The 24,668-nt window shown below is 40.7% G+C and overlaps 1 protein-coding gene across 1 annotated transcript in view; it reads left to right on the top strand.

Moving 5' to 3' along the window:
- COL24A1 (collagen type XXIV alpha 1 chain) overlaps positions 1–24,668 on the top strand; it is a 299,903-nt gene that overhangs the window by 142,409 nt on the left and 132,826 nt on the right. The window contains exons 22-24 of the mRNA XM_056845652.1: positions 5,881–5,925; positions 14,804–14,857; positions 18,649–18,693. Of these exons, the coding sequence (XP_056701630.1) occupies positions 5,881–5,925; positions 14,804–14,857; positions 18,649–18,693 (144 nt within the window). The remainder of the gene's footprint in view (positions 1–5,880; positions 5,926–14,803; positions 14,858–18,648; positions 18,694–24,668) is intronic.

The following is a 24,668-nucleotide window of genomic DNA, read 5'->3' on the forward strand; positions in this document are numbered from 1 at the left end:
GCATACAATATGAATGAATAACATTTTCCAGCATAGGTAGAAAAATTAAAATAATGGGTTTGAATTGGGAGGAAGGGGGATTATCTGAACGTTTTGACATGTTCAGCTAGGGGCGTCCTGGAGTATCCTAGTAAGCCTGTTAATCAGGTACCGGATATGTGAATTTTAGCTGTTGAGTGTACATGGATTTCTTACTGCTAGCAATTAAGGGGAAGTTTATCTCCTTGCAGTTTTACTTAGTAAACAAACCCCATTCATATTTTAATAAATGAATATGAATGGCAGGAATCTTTTAAGGTGGGGAGGGAGGGAGAGATTTGGGGTTTGCTATTTTATTTTGGTTTCAACTGATTTTTTTTGACTGTTACTGTAAGCTGTCTTGAACCATGAGGAAAGACAGGGTATTCATGTTTTAATAAAAACAAATAAATAAAAATCAGGTGTTTTCATGTAATGTAAAGAAGCTTTCCCCCCCCTTTCCATAAAGAAGGAAAATAATATTTTACATAAAGTGTACAAAACTTGATAAACACAGTAATAATGTTAAACAACATTATAGAGTAATTTGTGATAATAAGAACATAAGAAAGGCCATGCTGGATCAGACCAAGGTCCATCAAGTCCAGCAGTCTGTTCACATAGTGGCCAATCAGGTGCTCTAGGAAGCCCACAAACAAGACAACTGCAGCAGCAATATCCTCCCTGTGTTCCAAAGCACCTAATATAAAAGGCATGCTCCTCTGATCCTGGAGGGAATAGGTATGCATCATGACTAGTAGCCATTTTTACTATTAGCCATGAATAGCCCTCTCCTCCATGAACATGTCCACTCCCCTCTTAAAGCCTTTCAAGTTGGCAGCCATCACCACATCCTGAGGCAGAGTTCCACAATTTAACTATGGGGGTTACCGCACTTGTATTCCCAGCAATGTATTAAGAGTTTGAAAACGTTATAAAAAATACTGTTCGCACTTTCTATGTATTCCCACCGATGTATTAAGAGTTTGAAAACGTATTAAAAATACTGTTGGCTTCTCCCTGTCCACTCTCTCCATATTATGCATAATTTTATATCATGTCTCCCCTTAACTGCCGCCTTTCCAAGCTAAACAGCCCTAAGCGTTTTAGCCACTCCTCATAGGGCAGTTGCTCTTTTCTGCACCTTCTCAAGTTCTGCAATATCCTTTTTAAAGTGTGGTGACCAGAATTGTACACAGTATTCCAAGTGTCGTCTCACCATAGATTTCTACAAGGACAGAATGATAGCTGCAGTTTTATTCTCTATTCCTCGTCTAATTATGGCCAGCATGGAATTTGCCATTTTCACAGCAGCCGCACACTGGGTTGACATCTTCATTGAGCGATCCACTACCACCCCATGATCTCTTTCTTGGTCTGTTGCTGCCAGCACAGATCCCATCAGTGTATATATGAAGCTGGGATTTTTTGCCCCAATGTACATCACTTTACACTTGTTCACATTGAATTTCATTTGCCATTTTAATGCCCATTCTTCCAGTTTGTAGAGATCCTTTTGGAGCTCTTCACAGTCCAATTTTGTTTTAACCACCCTAAACAATTTGGTGTCATCTGCAAACTTGGCCACCTCACTGTTCACCCCCAACTCCAGGTCATTGATGAACAGGCTGAAAAGCACCGGTCCCAATACAGATCCCTGAGGGGCCCCACTGCCCACATCCCTCCATTGTGAGAACTGACCATTGATTCCTACTTTCTGCTTCCTATTTTTCAGGCAGCTCTCAATCCATAAGAGGACTTCTCCTCTTATCCCATGACTATGAAGTTTGCTTAGCTGTCTTTGGTGGGGGACTTTGTCAAAAGCCTTTTGGAAATCCAAATACACAATATCCACAGGCTCATTCCTGTCCACATGCTTATTGACACTTTGAAAAAACTCTAAAAGGTTAGTCAGACAGGACCTACCTTTAGAGAAGCCATGTTGGGTTTTGCTCAGCAGTGCTTTCCCTTCTATATGCTTGATAATTCTATCTTTAATAATGTTTTCCATTAATTTACCTGGAACAGATGTTAAGCTAACTGGCCTGTAATTTCCCTGGGTCCCCAGGATCTTTTTTTAATAAGTGAGTGTTATATTGACCATTCTCCAGTCCTCTGGTACAGAGGCTGATCTAAGGGACATGTTACATATCATTGTTAGGAGTTCAGCAATTTTCAATTTGAGTTCTTGAAGAACTCTAGGATGAATACTGTCTGGTCCCTGTGACTTGTTAGTTTGCAGTCTGTCAAGACATTCTAGGACTTCCTGCCTAAAACGTCTTGACAAACTGCAATATAAAATAAAAACTTGCAATGGTGATTACTATTATAAATCTAAACATACATTTCTAAAAGTATTTCCCGGATATTGAAAATTAATTTCATATATTATTATTTATCCATAATATATTTATATCTTCTTCCCTTTAATACCTCCAATATTACAAACAGATTATTAATAATTCATATATATAATTTCAACCTCCTCCTCCTCTGCTCCCCATTTTTTAAGAATAATATGAGTAGTATGCTTTCCATTTATCTTGAAATTCTTTGGATGGTATATTATTCACATAGTTTGTTAATTTTGCCATTACTTCATATTCAGCTAGTTTGCTTTCCCAGTCCTCTTGGCGTGGACACTCTTCTGCTTTCCATTTTGTTGCAAATATAACTCTGGTTGCTGTTATCATATACCTAAACAATTCTTTCAAGATTTTTGGAATATTTTAGGGCAAAATGCCCAATAGCATGCTCTTGACTTCCATAGCAAATTTAATTTTTAAAATATTCTGGATTTCAGAATGTATTTATTTTCTTTTTTCCCCATTTTGCACATCCACCACATATGATAAAGGGTACCGTCCACCTCTTTGCATTTCCAACATTTCCCATTATGGTTCTTGTCCATCTTCTCAATGTCTTTTGGAGTAGTATACCACTGATAAAACATCTTAAATCAATTTTTACCAAGTCAATATTTGCTGTGAATTTTATATTTTTCATCCATAAGGTTTCCCATTGTTGAAGAGATATCTCTTCCTCAAAATTTTGCATCCATTTAACCATATATGTTTTAACTTGTTCTGTTTCAACGTCAAACTGAAGTAATAGCATATTAATTCATCCTAATAAGTGTTCTTTTTGCTGTGTTATCAGCATTTTGAATTCTGTCAACTCCGTTAGTACGCCTTGTGCTGTCTGAATGTCATTTTTTAATCTTGAAACTAATTTAAAGTATAATAGCTATTGTACTTTTTTGCCTTTGTCCTTCATCTTTTGCCAAGAATTTATTTCTCCTTGAGAGTTTATCATATCTCCAGATGCTATAAAATCATTATTTTCCCCCTCACTTTCTTGTCATAATATATTGGAGGACTGACTCTTCTTCAGATAGATTCTAAATTCTCAACAGTCTATCTCTAATTACATGGCTTCTGTTTTTCGCTGTAATTTTTAAGCTGTTTTTTTAATCCATAAATACAAGAAAAAGAAGAGTTGGTTTTTATATGCCGACTTTCTCTACCACTTAAGGGAGACTCAAACCGGCTTATCTTCCCTTCCCCTCCCCACAACAGACACCCTGTGAGGTGGGTGGGGCTGAGAGAATGTGACTTGCCCAAGGTCACCCAACTGGCTTCATGTGTAGGAGTGGGGAAACAAATCCAGTTCACCAGATTAGCCTCCACAGCTCATGTGGAGGAGTGGGGAATCAAACCCGGTTCTCCAGATCAGACTCCACCGCTCCAAACCTCCACTCTTAACCACTACACCACGCTGGTGTATGTAAGCTTTCTTCCAAATCTGCCATTTTTAATTTTATTGTTCTTTGATAGGGGTTTTTAATCCAATCCACAATCCAAATCAGGCCATCCGCTTGGTAATATAGTTTAATATTGGGTACTGCTAGTCCTCCTCTCTTTTTCTCATCTTGTAATACTTTAAATGTAATTCTTGGCTTTTTGCCATCCCATATGAATTTATTTATCTGTTTCTGCCATTCTTGCAAGGATTTATGTTGTATATAGTTTGGTAAAATCTGAAATAAAAAATTTAATTTTGGTAATACATTTATTTTTATTATAGAATTTCTTCCTATCAATAAGATTTTAAATTTAGACTATCTCTGCAGGTCCTCTCATATCTTCATCCATGTTTATTTGTAGTTGTCTTTAAATAATGTATCATTTTGTCCAGTCAGGTTTATTCCCAAATATTTAACTGAATTTGACATTACTCCGCATCATGTAATCATTTTGATATCTTCCTCTTCCTGCTGCGTTAAAATTTTTAATATTATTTTCATCTTTTTCCTGTTAATTTTATAACCAGAAACAGATCCAATTTTTTGAATTTGTTCTATTATGTATTGCATCGACAGGTGAGGGTTTGAAATTATCAACACCACACCATCGGCATAACATTTCATTTTAAACTCTTCTTCATCCCCCTTTAATCCTCTGATTCTAGGGTCTTGTCTAATCTTTGTAGTCAGCACAAGAATGAATAAAAGGTGCAATAAAGGACAGCCTTGGCGTGTACCATTTTCTGATTTAAAATCCATCAGTTAACACTCCATTTATTTAAAATCTTTGCATACTGTTTTGTTTAAGTACTCTGTATCCAATTCATGAATTTTGAGCCACAGTTTAAACTTCCAAGCGTTTTCAATTAAAAAGGCCAAGATGTATTGTCAAACAGTTTTTCTGCATCTAGGAACATAAATGCTGCCCACAAATTCAATCTATTAATCACAGAACATACGTTATCATTCATAAATCTCTTTGGTACAAAGCCAGTCTGTATGAATTAGTTCTGTTATACATTTCCTTAATCTCTGCCATTACTGAGGTAAAAAGTTTATAATCAACATTCAATAATCAGATGGGTCTAAAAGATTGTGGTAATGTTGGATCATTGCCTTCTCTATGTACCAATATTATATAGGCTTCCTGCTATGATAAAGGCAATATTTTCTCTTTGCCTATTTCATTCATAACCTTTTGTAGTGGCAATATCAAATTTTCTTCCAAGCACTTATAATACATTGCTGTAAGTCCATCTGGGCCCAGCTCTTTGTCTTTTTAAAATTTTCTTTATAGCTTGCAATATTTCTTGAATCGTAATAGTTTGAGTCAATATATCCCTGTGTTCGGATGTGAATTTCTCAGTATGTATTCTTTTTATGTATTCCTCCATTCCTTCTTCTGTTGCTGAGTCCTTTTTTGTATAATTCCAAAAAAAGATAGCAAACTGTTTCTGTACCTCTTTTTCTACATGAGTAATTTGATCTCCTTTCTTCACTCCTGTTATAATTCTTCTTTCTGTTTCTTAATATACAAAATATCTTCTCAGTTTTTTTGCATGTTCAGACTGCTTCTGGTTTTAAAATCTTAGTTTATTCTGTATCTTCTCAGTTTCAAGCATATCTAGTTGATTTCTTAATTGCTTAATCTCAGTTAAAATTGCTTTATTAAGGCGGTTTTTATGCTTACTGTTCCTCCAGCATTTGAATTCTGTCCATTATTTTCTTAGTTTGCTCCCATTTTTTTGAAGCTATGGATATTAAGTTCCCTCTCATATAAGCCTTATAGGTTTCCCAAATCATTGCAATAGGGATATCTGTCATGTTGTTCAATCTAAAAAAATCTTCTGTATTTTTTCTGCATTTTTAATTATTTTTTTCCTGTAGTAGAAGGTTGTTGTTTAATCTCCATCTTCCTCTTCTACCTCTGTTTTGTTGCTAAGTTGACTCTAACAGGTTGTGATCTGCAAAAGGTCTTTGATTGTATGTATGTAAAAAAGTTTTTGAGATGCTTTAATGTCCATGGAAGAAAAATTACTAACATTATGTTATTTTAGGGAGAAGAAGGACCTGTTGGACCTATTGGAGGAGCTGGACCAAGAGTAAGTATGGAAAACTCTCATGTAAAGCTGCAGCAGGGAAGCAGTTGAAACATCTCTGCTCTCTAATGTAAGATGTAGAAGTAAGACATGAACTGAATGTGCTCTTTAGCTTTCTGTGACCTTTTGAAAAAGTCTCCCATGTCTGTAGTGCACTGGGATAATATTGAATGTGGATGTAGAATCATAGAATCTTAAGAGTTGGAAGGGGCCATACAGGCTATACAATCCAACCCCCTGCAGGATCACCCTAAAGCATTCCTGACAACTGTTTATCCAGCTACTGCTTGAAGACTGCCAGAGAGGGGGAGCTTACCACCTCCTTAGGCAGCCAATTCCACTGCTGAATGACACCTTCTGTAAAAAAAAAATTGCTACTATCCAGCTGGTACCTTTCCGTCCGTAATTTAAACCCATGATTGTGATTCCTATCCTCTGCTGCCAACAGGAATAGCTTCCTACCCTCCTCTGGCAGCCTTTCAAATACTTAAAGACAGCAATCATGTACCCCCTCAACCTCCTCCAGACTGAACATTCCCAAGTCCTTCAGCCTTTCCTTGTAGGGCTTGATCTCCAGGCCCCTGATCATCCTCGTCTCTCTCCTCTGCACCTGCTCCATTGTATCCGCATCCTTTTTGAAGTGAAGCTTCCAGAACTGCACACAGTAGTCCAGGTGCAGCCTGACCGATGCAGTCAGTACAGCAGGACTATAACATCTTGCAATTTCGATGTTATGCCTCTGTTGATGCACCCTAACACTGCATTAGTCTTTTTTGCCAATGCATCATACTGGCTGCTCACGTTGTGCTTTCATTCCACCCTACTCCAAGATCTTGTTCACAAACACTGCTACCCAGAAGTGTATCCACCATTCATTATTCATGTTTCTCATTTTTGTCACCTAGATGTAGAACTCTGCATTTATCCTTGTTGAATTGCATCTTGTTCACATCCGGCCACTTTTCCAGTGTGTTTAGATCTCGTTGAATTCTATTTCTTTCTGTGTGTTCACTATTCCTTCCAATTTGGTTCATCTGCAAATTTAATGAGTAGTCCCTCCACCTCCTCATCCAGATCATTTATAAAAATATTGGAAATTGCCGAGCCCAGAATCAAGCCCTGTGGCACCCCACTGGATACTTCCCTCCAATCAGATGAAATACTATTGTCAACCACTCTTTGGGTGTGATTCTCCAACCAGTTCCCTATCCACCTAACTATCCTAGAGTCCAGTCCACAGTCCTCCAGTGTACCTGTCAGAACATCATGGGGAACCCTGTCAAAAGCTTTGCTGAAATCCAGGTAAAAAATGTTGATGGCATTCCCACACTCCAGTAAGCTCATCACTCGATCAAAGAAGGAAACGAGATTGGTCTGGCAGGAAATGTTAGGGACAAATCTGTGCTCACTTCCCCAGATCAGTAAGTTGTCCTTTCATATGCTTGTAGATTGATCCCTTTAAAATCTGCTCCAGTATCTTCCCTGGGACCGAGGCCAGACTGACTGGCCTGTAGTTTCCTGGGTCATCCTTCCTCCCTTTTTTGAAGATTAGGATAACAATTGCCCTTCTCCAGACTTGTACCACATCTCCCTCCTTCAAGGGGTCTTGAAGATGATGGACAACAGCTCTTCAAGCTCTCTAGAAAGTTTTTAAAGCACTCTTAAATATATATCGTCTGGCCTGGAGGATTTGTACACATCCAGTGCAGCCAAGTGTCTCTCAACAACTTCTCTGTCCATGTCAACCAGCAGCCCGGACACTGTGGCTTGCTTACTACTATCTCTAGATGAGCCCGTACTCTTCTTCAGGGAAAAACTGAGGTAAAAAAGGCATTGAGCCTCTCTGTTTTCTTTCTGTCCTTTTCCAGAGTTTCTCCATTTTCACCCAACAGTGGGCCTATTGCCTCTTCTACCTTTCGTTTGCTCCTCACATACCTGAAGAAGCTTTTCTTGTTGTAGCGAGCCTCCCTGGCCAGCCTCAGCTCACTGTGAGATTTGGCCTCTCTTATGGCTGACCTACAGTGTCTAGCAACTCTCAGATACTCTTCTTTAGGGTTATGTCTTTCCCTCAATTTCTTGAACATTTCCTTTTTCTTCCTTAGCTCGTCATGGAGCTTTGCTGTGATTTCCACCTAGGTGATCTAGGCATCTCAGTATGCATAACATATTTCACATACAAAAATGCTACTCTGAGCACTGCAGATAGAGGCTGGGGTGAGACTATAACCAACAAGTCATTCTAGTCTCACGTTGTGCTTCCAAGTGGGCATCAGGTGCCACACAGAGGCTCACATGTAAAGGATGATTCGGATAGAAGTGTCCTAGGGGGACAATCCTAAGGAAACTTTCCTGCCGTAAGCCCCATTGAATAACATGGGACTTACTTCTGAGTAGACATACTTAAGATTGCTCTCTAAAATTGCTTTCCAGTATGCTTTCTTTTGGGGGCAGATGCCACTCTGCAAATGGGCAAAATCAACAACTTCCCGTGCATATGTGTTCTCTGTTGTGCCCCCCCCCCCTTATGGAATGGCTTGCCTGATGAGAGCCGAAAGGCTCCCGCTCTCCTGGCATTCAAGAAACTATGCAAAACTGAATTATACTGTTACAAAATAGTTCAGAAAGATGCTTTCATAAAGGGTCATTGATTGTGGACTCGACTACTGTACATAGCACATACTATCTGTTGCTGTTAGCATGATCCTACTATTTAATTTCTGCATTGTTTAATGTTTCATGCTAATGCTTTTGCTTTGTTTCAGCTGTGTTTTCAGATTTCTGCTTGGTTTCATTTTTTCTGCAACAAAAATCCTATTGTGTTGTTTTTGGATGTCCCATCCTGTTGACTGTTTTACGTTACACTGTGTAATCTGCCTTGCATCTCAGTGAGGAGGGTGGGCTGTAAATAAGTTTTAAATTTAATTACATTTAGTTTATGAACAGAGATCAGACAATTAAAAGGAGGCTAAATGAGCTCATGTCTGTGCAATATACCTTCCATACATCAGGGTAGTGGTTAAAGTGTCAGACTAGGATCTGGGAGATTTAGATTCTAATCCCCATTCTGCTATGGAAGCTGGGTGTGCTTGGGCCTGTCACACAGCATAGCCTAACTCACAAGATTGTTGTAAAGGTAAGATGGAGGAGAGGGCAACAATATAAGCCACTTTGAGTCCCCATTGGAGAGAAAAGCAGGGTATACAAGTAGTACCGTATATACTCGCGTATAAACCGAGTTTTTCAGCCCAAAAAAAGGGCTGAAAAAAGCCAACTCGGCTTATACGCGGGTCAATACGGTAGGGGGGGAGGGGAGAGAGGGGGAACTTAACGCCACTGCCGCTGGCCTGCGCACCTTCCCTGTGGCCTGGGAGCGGCCAGCGGGGCCTACCTGCGCGCAGGCAGGCCCTGCGGCCGCCGCCCCCGCAGCCAGCCTGCACGCCTTTTTTGCGGCCTGGGAGCAGCCAGCCGGGCCTTCCTGCGCGCAGGCAGGCCCCGCAGCCACCCCCCACCGCCCCGCCGCTTCCCTGCGCGCCTTTTTTGCGGCCTGGGAGCGGCCAGCGGGGCCTTCCTGCGCGTTGGTGCGTCTGGCTCCGCTCTTGCAGTGCTGCCAAGAATGTGACCAACTCCCCAGGTGGGGCTCTTCCAGGAACAGGTGCCGCCTCCCCCCGGCTCGGCTCCCGGCCCTTGTGCAAAAGGAGAGCGAAGGGGGGCGGCAGGAGAGTGCGTGAGGGGCGGGCCTCGGCTGCGGAGGAGTATATCCCAAACTCTATATTTTAACTGGAAAAGTTGGGGGTCGTCTTATACGCCCAGTCGTCTTATACGCCGGACAATACGGTACTTGATTTGACACGCATTTGGATTTCATCCTGCATTACCCACTTTTCTTAATGAAGCCCACCTTTCTCCACTGTCTTGGCAAAGACCTATCTATGCATCCCTCTCAGTTCCCTTTTCCCTGGGTTCCTTTCCTCACTTTTATTAACTACTTTTTTCTTTAAAACCCACCCCACACACACATTTCATACTCAAGATAATCATCCTAGTTGCATGAATGGTAGCAGCTTTCCAGATATCTTCTCCCCTTATATGCATAATAATATAAAGCATAATGAAACAGGAGTCCAGTGGCTGCCTAAAGACTACTAAAATTTATTCCAGCATAAGCTTTTGTGACTCAGAGCTCACTTTATTATCAGATGCAAGGGAGTTAAAATGCATCTGTTTGTGATAAAATGCATCCCTAATGCATCTGATGGCTGTGAGTTTGGGCTTACAAAAGCTTTAAATTGTTGGTAGTTTTAAGGTGCCACTGGACTCCTGTTTTATTTTTCTGCTACAAAATAAAATAGCTACTTATCTAGTACAATTGGCCCATAAAACCAGAAATTAAATATGTGCACTCAGAAGAATGTTTGTAGATTATGTTAATTTATCAAAAATTTGCATAGGTTATTTGGAATCCAAAATCTGGGGGGCGGGGGGTTGGGGCCAAAAGACTTATCATCAGTCCCTCCCACCCCCAGTATTCCAGTAGTCCAATTGACATTGTTAACTGAAGGCCTCTCCTCCCCTTTCTTGTACTACTTTTGTCTTTCTGCCTCCATCTTTAAAGTATCCCGTTGTTGTTTTTATTATGAACATTACATGTTGATAGGAAAGTGGGAATCCCAACTGGAGGGCTTGAGATATATTTCAGTCCAAGTTTAAATTTTCACACTTTAATACTGTTTCATATTCGGAACTGAATTTCCATGAACTGAGTTAGGAATCTTCAGTGTGTTCCAGAATTCCTTATTGTATGCTGGTGACAAGAGTATGGATTCCCTGTTCAGTTTATATTGTGTGTAATAAAGCATATTCTCTGTTACTTTAAGCTTCTTTTGCTTATATATATGTCTACAATATCTCTATATGTTGAGTTAATCAACAGTGGCAAAGTTTGGCTAAGCAGTGTTTTTACTGTGTCACTATAACTCAGCTCAAGCAGCTGAAGCATGGGTACAATTTTTGTTAATTAAAAAATGCTTGGCTTACCATTAAATCTTTTATTATGTTAAAACTGGTTATGGACAGGGCAGAATCTGATCTAAAGAAATGGTCCAAGCTTAACTTGTCATTGCTAGGTAGGATCACAGTTGTAAAGATGAAAATTTTGTCACAGTTCTTATTTCTTGTCACTGCTATTACTGTGCTGATTCCAAATAAATTTCTAGCCAAAATCCAAAAGATGATAGATCGATTTATTTGGAGGTACAAAATGGCTAGGATAGGCAGAATTACAATGCAAGCCCCTAGAAAGAGATGGGGCTTTGCGGCCCCATCAATGGAAAACTACTACCATGCTAAAAGATTTGTGGCATCATGGTACTCAGTATGAGAGGTTACGGCACTTGGAACAACTGAACTTAAATGTACCACTAATTGTATGGATCTGGGGGGAGGTTAAGGTTAATATTCAAAATAAGGTTAAGAAAAGCACTGTGAGGTCCTCCATTTACTCTATATGGAAGAAATTCAGATTGTTACTCCTAATGGACTCCTCACCCCTTATGCCTCTTACACATAGCAAACATTTTAGGCAAGCTAGTCTTGCAGGATCTTTCTATAAGTGAGAGAAGGCTGGTTTCAGTCAAATTATAGATTTCTTGAAAGAAGGAAAGGTTTGGTCATGGAATCAGATAAGGGAAATTATGTGAAATAATCCTTTGATAAATTTCCAGAACCAGCAGATTTAACGCTTTATTTGTAATTTAGCTCAAAGACATTTTCTGGCCATTGAATGTTTTTGAGAAGCTAATGATGGACTCTGAATCGTTGGAAGGAGTATTGGCAAAACTCTATGAGGACCTTTTAGAATTCGATTATAAGGAATCATCTTACAGGCAGAAGTGGCAATGGGACATAATGCAAGAAATTACTAAAAACGGGTGGGGGAAATTTTATAAAGATATCCTAGACATTTCGTCTAACATTAATATATGGGCAAATGGCCTGAAATTAATGTTTAGGTGGCATTATACTGTTAAATTAGGAAAAATGATCACATCTCTGACCAATGCTAGCAGTGTCTTCAGGAGAAAGGCTAGATCTATCCTATATGGTGGACCTGCCCGGTTATAAAACAATTCTGGAAGAGAATATGTAAAGTATTAAGTGAAATTGTTGCCCATAGAGTGGAATGTTTGCCATGGTTAATCTTATTTGGCCAAGTAGAGCACTCATTAGACAAGAAGTACAGTCATCTCTTAAGAAATTTGATGGTGTCTGCAAGTTTATTGATTGCAGGCCATTGGAAACAACCATCAAGAGAACATCATCTATTGAAATCTGGCTGAGGAAACATCAGTTTACTATGGTGATGGAGAAAACTGCAGTATGTTAACATTTAAGGGAAGGCAATATAAGAGTGGAGTCATTATTTGTTCAAAGATGGTCTCTGTTCATAGAGTACTGGAATAAAATTAAACCCGAAGAACAGACCAAGCTCATGATAAGGTAGGGCTTTTGCCCAGCAAGACCAAGCTCATAATGAGGTAGGGCTTTTGCCCAGCAAGATTTGCTGAGCAGAGTTTTTAAAATGTTGCTTTGGCAGCAACTGCCACCACAATGCAAGAATCTGCACTGTGTTTCTGAAGTTAAGCTGTGGCAATCATTTTGTGCCTGGCCCTGCTTCCTGTGGCAGCCATGTTGTGGCAGCCATTTTGTTGCTGCACCCACCATGCTGTGTCAGAATTCCAAATGTGCCTGCAGGGTCAAAAAGGTTGGGGACCCCTGATCTAAAGTTTGTCAGAGGGAGACACTGCAAAGCTAGAGACAAGACCAACAGAGTAAAATTAAGTTGTTATATGTAATAATTTTCAGTAGAGGGTAAAGACTAAAGATTTTGTGGGAAAGGGGGATTTGAAGGAAAGGGTTGAGCAAGCTTGAAGCTAGGATCAGATAATTCAGCATTTCAGAGCAAATTATCTGATGGCTTAGTTCCACTTAATTTAGCAGTTTGTTTTTCTTTCTGTCCTCAGTATGCTTTTTACCCCTTGGAATCCTGTCCTGTTGTATTCAGTAGAAATTAATTCCCAATATGTCTGCTTGGAATTATGGCCTTAAGAGAGTTAAGTATTTTTCGCTCCATAAGACGCACCTGACCATAAGACGCACCTAATTTTAGAGGAGGAAAACAAGAAAAAATATATTCTGAATCAAATGGTGTACTGCCCCTGCATTTCTGCCCTGGGAAGCAGCATGGGACCCTGGGGTCTGAAAGGGGTTGGCCGGACTCCTGCCCCCCAAGAGGGGCACCAGCGGAGACCCGCCCTGGGGACTTGTGCGGCGGCTGGTTCCTGAATGCCCCGTCTGCATGAGGGGGGGACGTTACACCTGGGGAAGCGCCCTGAATCCCCGAGCACACAGACGGCGCTCTGTGCCCCGCTGCCGCTGCGCTGGGCGGCTGGGAGGGGCCTCCCGCCCCCCAGCTGGCTGGCAGCTTCCTAGCCGGCTCCCGGGGTGGGTAGGGGCCTCCCGCCCCCCAGCTGGCTGGTGGCTTTAAAGCCAGCTCCTGGGGCGTGTGGGCTCCGCGCCGGCTCCCGCAGCGCTGGGCTGCTGCTGGGAGGGGTCTCCCGCCCCCCAGCTGGCTGGCGGCGTCCCAGCCAGCTCCTGGGGCAGCCTGGCTCCGTGCCCCGCTGCCGCGGCGCTGGGCGGCTGGGAGGGCCCCCCAGCTGGCTGGCGGCGTCCCAGCCAGCTCCCGGGGCGGCCTGGCTCCGTGCTCCGCTGCCGCTGCGCTGGGCGGCTGGGAGGGGCCTCCCGTCCCCCAGCTGGCTGGCGGCTTTAAAGCCAGCTCCCAAGGCGCGCCGGCTCTGTGCTGGGCTGCCGCAGCCGGGGGTCGGCCGTGGCTCCCAGGGCCTCTCGGCAGCTTTGCCCTTCTCCCCGGGGGCCGGATTCACACACATTCACTCCGTAAGACGCACAGACATTTCCCTTCACTTTTGAGGAGGAAAAAAGTGCGTCTTATGGAGCAAAAAATACGGTATTTTTGAATGCTTATGGTTGGCTTTTGTGAGCTATATTGGCTGAACAGTCTCTTCTTAGTAGCTGATTTCCATAACAGTTGTAGCAGAACAAGTGCAATGAGACATGAAAACAATGTCTGTTAGAAAAGAGTTCCACAGTAACCATCACCAATGGGCAAATAACAGATTGGGTTGGATCCAGCAGTAGGTTTCCTGTGACTGATATTTTCTTGAATCCCTCCATGCACTGCAGATTCTCTCCTCATGCTGTTCCTGGGGGTCCCCTGTCCCTCAAGAGCAGTATTTTGGGTGTCCTCTGGGCTGCTGCAAAATGGGAGGTGAGAAAGTCCCATTGTCTTGTGGAAATTTCTCCCACTGGATCCAATCCAATATGAATGGTTTTTGTTATCTTCCTTTGGCCTTTTTTTTTTCCAAATGAAAAGTATATGCAGGATAGTACATATATACGCAGGAGCAGAGAACCCAAAATGAGGTGGGGGTAGATGTTTAACTGCAGGGCATTTATCCACTCAAAATCACAATCTCTCTGTCTTTTTCCATGAAATTCTCTAAGGAACTTGCAGGGGAAAAGCAGGTGGGGGTGGTGTTTGGGGTGAGAAAATGATCGGCAGGGAAAAAGTTAAGCATGTTCTTCCCACTTACCTAGCTTCTACTCTATGCCAGATGTCTGGTCTTTGAGTTAAAAGGTAGAGGAAAATTATATGCTATTCATGTAGCATGTAGTTTGGCTCTCAGTAGCTCTGATATTTTGTGTTATGCATAATGGAACATTATGGTATTACATGGTATTACTAGTGAACTCATGAAGTTCTGGCTTTAAACACCGTTCAATAGGCAGTGTGTTTGTCTGAATACAGGGAAAGCCAGGTCGGAAGGGGTATGCAGGTGAACCAGGACCAGAAGGCTTGAAGGTATGTTTGAAATATTTCCATTTTTACTAATTTATTTAATGGCTATAATACCAGAGTTCTTTTGTGTGATTATTCAAAATATACAGATAATACCAGTCACTGAGAGGTAGAGGCTGAAGGATGGTGGTTTGTTGTATACCTCTCAAATCTGGAAAGAAGAGGTTATCTCCTCACAGCTCTTCCCTAACTTATTTTTATTCCTCCATGACTCACTCATTGTACTACTAAAACAGTTAGATTCGAGTCCAGCAACACATTAGAGACCTTCGTCCTACTTGTGTTTAATGAAGGGTGCTTTGACTCTTTAAAGTTTGTACCCTGAAAATCTTGTTGGTCTCTAAGGTGCTACTGAACTTCAGTCTAACTGTTCTACTGCAGACTAAGAACATGAGAACATAAAAAAAGCCATGCTGGATCAGACCAAGGCCCATCAAGTCCAGCAGTCTGTTCACACAGTGGCCAACCAGGTGCCTCTAGGAAGCCCACAAACAAGATGACTATAGCAGCATCCTGCCTGTGTTCCACAGCACCTACTATAGTAGACGTGCTCCTCTGATCCTGGAGAGAATAGGTATGCATCATTTTTTTTAATATTTTTTTTTATTTTCTACTTAAATCACATTCAGTTCCATCATTCAATTTAACATAATTGTACAACATAAACAATATTTATCTAAACAATATAAATTCTAACTTGTTGACTTCCCCTCTCCCCTCTTCTATCTATTTGATATCTCTGTTCTCCCCTTTGTATTTAAATTCTAATTCATTATAGCATTTCATTTATAAATTTAATTACATATCTTTTCGACTTAAAATCTGAATATTAACATTAATATTATTTCTAGTTTAATCAGTTGAATTAGATCAAAACATAACCTTTTATATTTCCCAAGTTAAATTCATTTACACATGCCTCCCATTCTCCCACAAATTCCATATTCTCCTTTTGATTTACTAATGCAGTAAGTTTAGCCATTTCTGCTAGTTCCAACTTTTTATTAATCCAGTCCGTCTTATCCAGTGTCTCAGACATTTTCCATTTTGCTGCATAAACCAATCTTGCAGCTATAGTGGCATATATCAAAAAAGATCTCTGAGTCAGTATAGATTCCGGTCTGATACTTAACAACATCATTTCTGGAGTTTTAGGGATGTTTTGTTGTATTATCAGTCTTAATTCATTATAAATTATATCCCAAAAGTTCTTGGCTTTTTCGCATAGCCACCATACATGATGAAAAGAACCAACCTCATCTTGACATTTCCAACAATTTGGTGACATTGATCTATACATTTTAGCTAATTTTTTTGGTGTCAAATACCACCTGTAGATCATCTTGTAAATATTCTCTCTTAACGATTGTGAAAGTATATATTTCATATCTCTTGACCAAAGTCTTTCCCATCTATTCAAAGGAATGTTATAACCCAGTGTCTGTGCCCAAGTTATCATCGTAGGTTTGATTTGATCTTGTTCTGTATATATTATCAACAACATCTTGTACATCTTCGAAATTAGATGATCTTTGTTATCCAATAACATTTGTTGTAAAGTTGATTTATCTTTAGTAAAACCTATTTTCATATCCTGTATATATACAGATTTTATCTGATGATATTGAAACCAAGTCAAATGTTCTTTTAGGTCTTCATGATCCTTTAGGGCACATTTATTGCCCTCCCATAACAATAGGTCCTGGTATGTTACAAATTGAGATGGTCTCAGTGGTCGTAATGTTAACATTTCTTGTGTAGAGATCCATAGAGGTGATCTGGTTTCTAAAAGATGTTTATATCTTAACCAAGTTTTTATTAAGGAAGATTTTACAATATGATGTTGAAAAGCCGTATGGTTTTTAAGTTTATCATACCATAAGTAACTATGCCACCCAAATCTGTTGTCAAAACCTTCTAAATCCAATAACCGTGAATTTTTTAATTGTATCCAGTCCTTTAGTCATACCAAAGCCGATGCTTCTGCATATAATTTAAAATTTGGAAGAGCAAATCCTCCTCTTTCTTTAGAATCGACCAAGTATTTATAGGCAATTCTAGATTTTAGAATAGGTATGCATCATGACTAGTATTCATTTTGACTAATAGCCATGGATAGCCCTATCCTCCATGAACATGTCCACTCCCCTCTTCCAAGTTGGCAGCCATCACCACATCCTGGGGAAGGGAGTTCTACAATTTAACTATATAATTAACATGGCTATCTTTTGAAACTATACTATTGTTATGTAATTTTTAATTGGCAGGCGAGCCAAACTTCCTGTACTTGTTATGAATGAAGAATTGGGCTGTTTCACATGGGTTTTCTCAACACAAGTGTGAACTGGTGACCAAGAGAAACCATGTACATCATCCTTATACAGTATCTGTTTTGTTCATAAGTTGGGAAGGCTGTGGTTGGCAGAGGGTTCCAAGCAAAACAGATGTCCTTGCATTGCATAAAGTTATTACAGTAGTCTGGCCTTGAAGAATTTGGAAGAATGTCCCACAGCACTTCTCACTAAGAGGTAGTAAAAAACCACTGTTGGTCACAGCTGCAGCCTGGGTGTAGGTTTAGTGAAGAATTTAGGATGTTAAACACAAAAGTGAGATGGCAACGACTAAAGGCAAATAGAGTTCATAGTGTGCTGCTGGCAGGAATGGACATTTCTTTGCTTGACAGCATCTGTACAGTTGGAATCCTAATATCTTAAGTGCTAAAAGTTCTGGTAATTTTACCTTGGCAACTGAATGGGAGATGCACATAGGTCTACTAGGAGCCCCATGGCGCAGAGTGGTAAGCTGCAGTCAAAGCTGTGCTCACAATCTGAGTTCGAACCCGACGAAAGTCAGTTCTAGGTAGCCGGCTCAAGGTTGACTCAGCCATCCATCCTTCTGAGGTCGGTAAAAATGAATACCCGGATTGCTGGGGGTAAACTGTAGACGAATGGGGAAGGCAGTGGCAAACCACCCCATAAACAAAGTCTGCCTAGTAAATGTCGTGATGTGTCATCACCCCATGGGTCAGTAATGACCCGGTGCTAGCACAGGGGGACTGCCTTTAGGGGAGGGGCTGTGGCTCAGTATTAGAGCCTCTGCTTGACATGCAGAAGGTCCCAGGTTCAATCCCCAGTATCTGCAGTTAAAGGGACTAAGCAGGTAGGTGATGTGAAAGACCCCTGCCTGTAACCCTGGAGAGCCACTGCCAGTCTGCGTGGACAATACTGGCTTTGATGGAGCAAGGGAGTATAAGGCAGCTTCATGTGTACTATTTTGATTAATGGCAGGTGCATTTCATTGTGTACACACTTGTGGGACCCTAGTGATGGAAGGCTTTATTGAATGTTCAGACAGTTCCCTCCCACATCAAAAGTGTGTGGCAGTGGGAGCAGGGAGTGGATGATTCCCCATGGCTTTTTTTGAGTCCAGTAGCTATATACTCACACACATATGTATGAACAGGACTTTCCTCTTGGGATAAAAGTAGCCAAAAATCCAAATAACGATTGGTAAATTTTTCTTTCTAAAACCTGGCTAATTAGAAGAATTATAAAAGATGACTTGAACCGGTAGTATAGCAAACATGTGGAAACTATGAATCTCAAAGAAGCTAAATAAATAAATCCAGATATCTGTTTATCCCACAGAAGGCTCTTGTTCGGTTGCAATAATTTTCCTAAGTGTTGATAAATTGCTAGAATAGAGAGAAAGTACCTTGTTTAATTGAAAAACCCCTTTGCTAAAATGAAAAGGAATTGTATGTTAAATGTCTGTATTTCTTTCTAAATTATCAGGGGGAAACTGGAGATCAAGGAAATCTTGGGAAAACTGGTGAAACAGTAAGAATAATATGTTTCTATGTTATCTTTAGTAATTGTATCATATTAATGTTCTGCAGATTTAGGATTGGATCCAGCCAGCTTTTTTGCCTAATCACGCTCAATTCCCCTCATTATTAAAGACCCAATATTGCATGGCTTTTGTGCATGCAGTCCCCATGATCCCCAGCGTAGCCTTTTCTGGTGCTCGAAGAAAAGCCTTAACCTGGATAGCCCAGATTAGTCTGATCTCATGAGATCTCGGAAGCTAAGCAGGGGTCGGCCCTGCTCGTATTTGCATAGGAAACCACCAAGGAATACCAGGATTGCTACGCAGAGGCAGGCAATGGCAAACCATCTCTGAATGTCTCTTGAAAACCCTTCAGGGTTGCCATAAGTCAGCTGTGACTTGATGGCAACCCCCAAAAACCCCTTTTCCTTTTTGCAACAGCAGAAAAGCTGGTTGGAGCCAACCCTTAGGGAGTGGAACTAGTTGTTATGCTCAAATGGAGCTGCCACCCAAAACAGTAGCCTTGTGTAACCTCCCCCCCCCCACCCGCCGCCATGTGTAGAATTAAGGCATAATTTCTGTGTTTCCCTTCCATGCCTATGGAAAGTAATGATTTGGAGTGCAAGCAGAGAAATACAATATCAGGATGTCATGACACAAGCAAGTATGGGTAAATATCACAGGATGGTGGGGAACTGCCATTTTCAATGCCAGTGATAGCATTTAATTATAATCTTAGTAATGTGGTTCAACCTGTATAAAATGTGTTCCATGTAGACAGCTGAATCTTCTGTATAGCTGTTTCCATTGAATTTTCATTATATATATATTTAATATATAATGTATTATTCAAAGGCCTGTTCAAGACTAAAATACAGCATTTGGATTAGATATTTGTTTTCTTGCGTGCTGTGGGTTTTGCTTTAGTTTTTTGCTATAGTGGAGTAAAGCAGGACTTTTTATTTTGTATTTTGGAGCTCTGAAAAGACTCAAGATTTTTATAATTTAGGAAAAACTCCTCTGTTCCATCTTCAAATGTAGTTCTTTCAAGGGCTTGGCTAAGCCAGCAAGGAAAGATTAAGTCATGTGTGAAATAGTTACAATTTGATTATGTAATAAAAGCATGAGATTCTGAAGGAAATCAAAGACAGCTGCATTCTCTTCCAGGGAGCTGAGAATCTAAGGATAATCTTTGATCTCTTGAGCTACAATTCACATCCGTACATAACATTTTCAGCTATTCTACACAACAGGTTTCCTCTTTCAGTGTCCTTTTTGGAGGAAAAAACATTGTTAGAATTGGCTGTCTTTTTAACTTTCTTTCCATTTTTCTCTTGCACAACTGATTGTTCCAGCTGACTACTGTATTCCTCTGTTGCACGTCTGTCTGTTCCTCTGTTGCAAATTATCTAGTACATTTTTATCCCACCCTTTCTCCAAGGATCTCAGTGCGACATACAGTGTTCTTCCTTCCTACATTATACATTACAGTGCATGACCAAGTAAAGTCTCTGAAAGAAGAAATAAACTGGTTGCTATCTATTCTCTAGACCTTATCTTAATAAGAACTGTGGCATCCGAGATGGGGGGGGAGGGCAGAGAAGTTCACACCTTCCATATCCTCATCTAGCTTTCTCTCTGTGCAAGTTACTCATGCTGTGGAGCATATCTGTATGCATATGTGGATGATGTAAGAGGGAAATGAAACAAGACTATATTGAACCTTATAGAAATTCTTCATATGCGGGCCTGAGCCATAAGTAGCTTATGAACTTTGTGTTTCTGAATGTTAGAAAAGTTCAGTATGTTAAAGACTGCACTATTTCCAGTCATTTCTGGTAACACCTGAAAGGTTTTGTTCAGTGTAATCCCAGAAATGACTGAAACACATGCTGTGCACTTGGACCTGTATGCATGATACAGATATACAAAAGTACTCATTTTGTTAACACATATGAAACTTCCCTTCTTAGGAATTCATGGAAATCTTTTCACAGAATCTATGGAAAGCCTTCCTATCATCATTTAACATATACTAGAAGTAGTTTTACACTAGACATACATTTGCTCAGGTTCTATTGCATTCATAGATACTTTATTGTTCTCTCTGTCCCAAATAACCATTTACTGTGGACCGATTTGTTAATCTTGAACACATGAAGCTGCCTTCTACTGAATCGAACCCTTGGTCCATCAAAGTCAGTATTGTCTACTCAGACCGGCAGCGGCTCTCCAGGGTCTCAGGCAGAGGTCTTTCCCATCACCTACTTGCCTAGTCCCTTTAACTAGAGATATCGGGGACTGAACCTGGGACCTTCTGCATGCCAAGCAGATGCGCTACCACTGCGCCATGGCCCCTCCCCATCTTCTAGGTGGCTGGATGATGGTGGTTCTTTTTTCTATTAACAGAAAACACTTTTATGGACTCTCTGGAAAAAAATTAAGTATCTCTGGGATCATGTACCTAACTTACCAAGTTTTCTGTGTTTCTCTGATTTTTATGCTACCCTACTTCCAAAGATTTCAAAGGACCCTACATGGGATTTTTCTCTCCATGTTTAAAACAAGGTAACTGATTCTTCTACTACAGTTATGGTTACCTCCTCCACTTTGAGTGGAGCAGGCAGCAGCCATTTATCTTTGGAGCATCTTTTTTTTTAAGTCTCTACAGATTCACAAATACACATAATATTCTTTTAGCTTGTCCTGTGGCTTGAGTTACTGGAAGTTCTATGATGCTGATATATTTCGTGACTTTGATATGTACAAGGCAAGAACTTATAGTGGGGCTTTTTCAGCGTCACTTAAAAAATACAGAAGCTCTGTTGTTAAAAGCTGCTGTTAGATCATGGTGGGTAGCCATGTTAGTCTGACTGTAGCGGTAGAAAAGAGCAAGAGTCCAGTAGCACCTTAAAGACTAACAACATTTCTGGCAGGGTATGAGCTTTCAAAAGCTCATATCCTGCCAGAAAATCTGTCATGGAAACCTTTGCAAGTCTGAGATCTGCTTGTGATATGATCTGCTGGTCAAATGACTGTAAATAAATAAACTGAACTCTTGTGATATGAATGTCAGAAGTGCCTTCTAATTGTTAACCAGTTTAAAGCAAAGCCAGGTGTATGGAATGTTTGTTGGGACTAGGACTAATGATATTAGAGCTGCCACGGATACTTACTGTAGGAAAATGTGTATGCTCATTCATATGTAATCGAGAAAGGAAATTCATTATGACTTCACAAAATAATAACATAACACAATGCTAAGCATGTTCACCTGCTGCGGTACACATTTTGAAAGGGAGTTCATTAAATTATGGGGAGAAACATTTAAGCTATACCAGTGTCTAGGAAGATTTTAAAACAGATGTTGCAAAATATAAGTAAAAGAATTTTTTGTACTAGTTAAAAAAACATATACTTTTAACGCTTTTACAGCCCAATCCTAAAGGGGGGGGGGTAGTTAATTGACGGCCGGGGATGGTGCATCCACACCACCTCCTGAGAGGATTCCTCGGCTGTGAATGAAACTAAAAAATTGACTTCTAAAAAAAAATCTGTGAAACTCTCCCATTGAGAGTGGCACTTAATATGGCGTAGGAGTTACGCTGCCTTCTCAGCAGCTTCACACACCCCTTCATGATTGTATGACAGATCTTCAAAACATTGATGAATATTCCTCCTGGTGCTGCTTGTAAAGACCCAGATAAATATTATTGTCCCTCATTTCACAGGTCAAGACGTTGAGGTAGAGGTTAGTCCAGTTAACAGAGGAGGTCCAATCTTAAATGTCATCCTAGTATTCTATCTGGGGGGAAATTACCTTGGAAAGGGAAATTTAGAAAAATTCGTAGTGTTTAAGTTGGCATTTAGTTATATGTTAGACTTTGTAAAATGAACCGAAAAGGATTTAAGCATGTGCTTAAAATTTAGCATCTTCTTGAACACTTCTATTGATTCCACTGTGACTCAATTTTACAAGATTCAGCAGACCAGCAGTCTTTGATTCTTGTTCAGAGTCGAAAAGTAGACCATGCATATCTGTATTTGAATTTGCCATTTTAGGCAAAGTAGACTGCCTTTCAGGATTGGAACTGGGAGGCCGTTTCTGCAGTGGTTTCAGTCCTATCTCAAAAGTAGGTTTTAGACAGTGTGGTGCTGCGGGATTGCTGCTCTGCCCCTTGGCCTCTGGCCTACAGCATCCCACAATGTTCCTCTTGTCCCCTATGCTTTCCAACATCTACATGAAGCCACTAGGACCAGAGATTTGGGCACAGTTGCCATCAATGTAGTGATAGCACTCAGCTCTATCTCATGCTTCCAGCAGATCCCAGGGAGGCTGTGGAAACCAGGAAGCCCACGTCAGCTGGAAGGCCCCTGAAGCCAGCATCATTCTGCATTCTGAATGCATCTTGATTTATTTTACTTCTAAGGCAGTTTTGCACTGCAGCCACTAGGAGAAAGCAGAACACAGTAAACCATTGTAGCTCTGCTTTCTGCATGCAGTGCCCTTCTGGAAAGTTTACTACAAGGAGGCAAACACTTGCATATCCTGCTAAACCCATCACCCAAGCCAGCACTGGAGCAAAACAAGATCAGATAGCACAGCTCATGTCCACTATAGTTGTTGCTAGGCTGCAGCCGCCTAACAAGGTTGTTGTTTCCAGCATCCTGTTTCCCTCTTCCTTCTACCCAGATCAATAGATTTGTTTGCTTAGCCAGATCTTCTGGTAGTGTGCTGTAGAAATTAAAACAACCTTTCCTCTTTTCTTCTCTTCTTCTTTTCCACACGTTTCTCCTCCTTCATTTTGCTCTCTTCCTTTCATGATCTTTCTTCATTGTTCTTTCCCCCCTCTAATCCCCCCCTTGTCAGTCCTGGTCTCAACTCCTCATTCCTGGTTGGCTACTTAGAACATACTTAATAGTAGTATAGCAGCAAACCTTTGTAATATGAACAGAAGAAGGGGGGAGTAATATTTCCCTATGATCTATCGAAGTAGTAAAAGGATGCTTCCCCTTCCCCTTTACATGCATGCTAATATAATGTTAATCTTTTTTTAGTTGTTGCACATGTGGAACAGAAGTTAGAACTCCTCCCCCCTTAATTAGATTTAATTACATTTTAAATTCAGGCAGTGGGTGGTGGTGGTTGTTGTATTGGTGGACATCTGAAATCCTTTTGTAAATGCTACTTTGCTAGCATTAATGCTAATGTCATATAACATTAAGCTTCATGCTATTTGACAAATGACATAATCTTTTGGAAAAGATGTCAGCAAAATCAATCCTAGTGATCCCATTACTTCTCATCTAGGGATGCCAGCCTCCAGGTGGGACCTGGGGATCCTCTAGAATTATAGCTCATCTCCAGACTACAGAGATCAGTTCGCTTGGAGAAAATGAATGCTGTGGATGGTGGAATCTATGGCATTCTACCCCACTGAGGTCCCTGTCCACCCCAGGATCCATCACCAAATCTCCCGGAATTTCCCAACCTGGATCTGGCAACCCTACCCCCCATCCCCTGCCAGTGGCCAGGGGGGACCTGGCAACTCTGTTCTCATCCAGCATCAGTTTTCCCCTGCTTTTGTGCTAGGTAAAGGTACAATGATAAACTTAAATAGATTTCTTACTAATTTACTTGTGTGTGTTTGTTAAGTTCAGTCAAGTCGCTTCTGACTCATGGCAACCCTATGAATCAATGTCCTCCAAAATGTCCTTTCTTTAACAGCCTTGCTCAGGTCCTGCAAATTAAGGACTGTGACTTCCTTTATAGATTCAATCCATCTCTTGATGGGTCTTCCTCTTTTCCTGCTGCCTTCAACTTTTCCTAGCATGATTGTCTTTTCCAGTGACTCTTGTCTTCTCATAATGTGACCAAAGTACGATAGCTACTTATTGAAGATTTATTCTGATATGAAGTTTTTGTGAACTACAGCCCACTTTATCAGATGTAAGAAATGTGTCATAAGCTGGTACACATATGTGT

This window comes from Euleptes europaea, chromosome 2, assembly GCF_029931775.1.
Source record: "Euleptes europaea isolate rEulEur1 chromosome 2, rEulEur1.hap1, whole genome shotgun sequence".
Taxonomy (NCBI): domain Eukaryota; kingdom Metazoa; phylum Chordata; class Lepidosauria; order Squamata; family Sphaerodactylidae; genus Euleptes; species Euleptes europaea.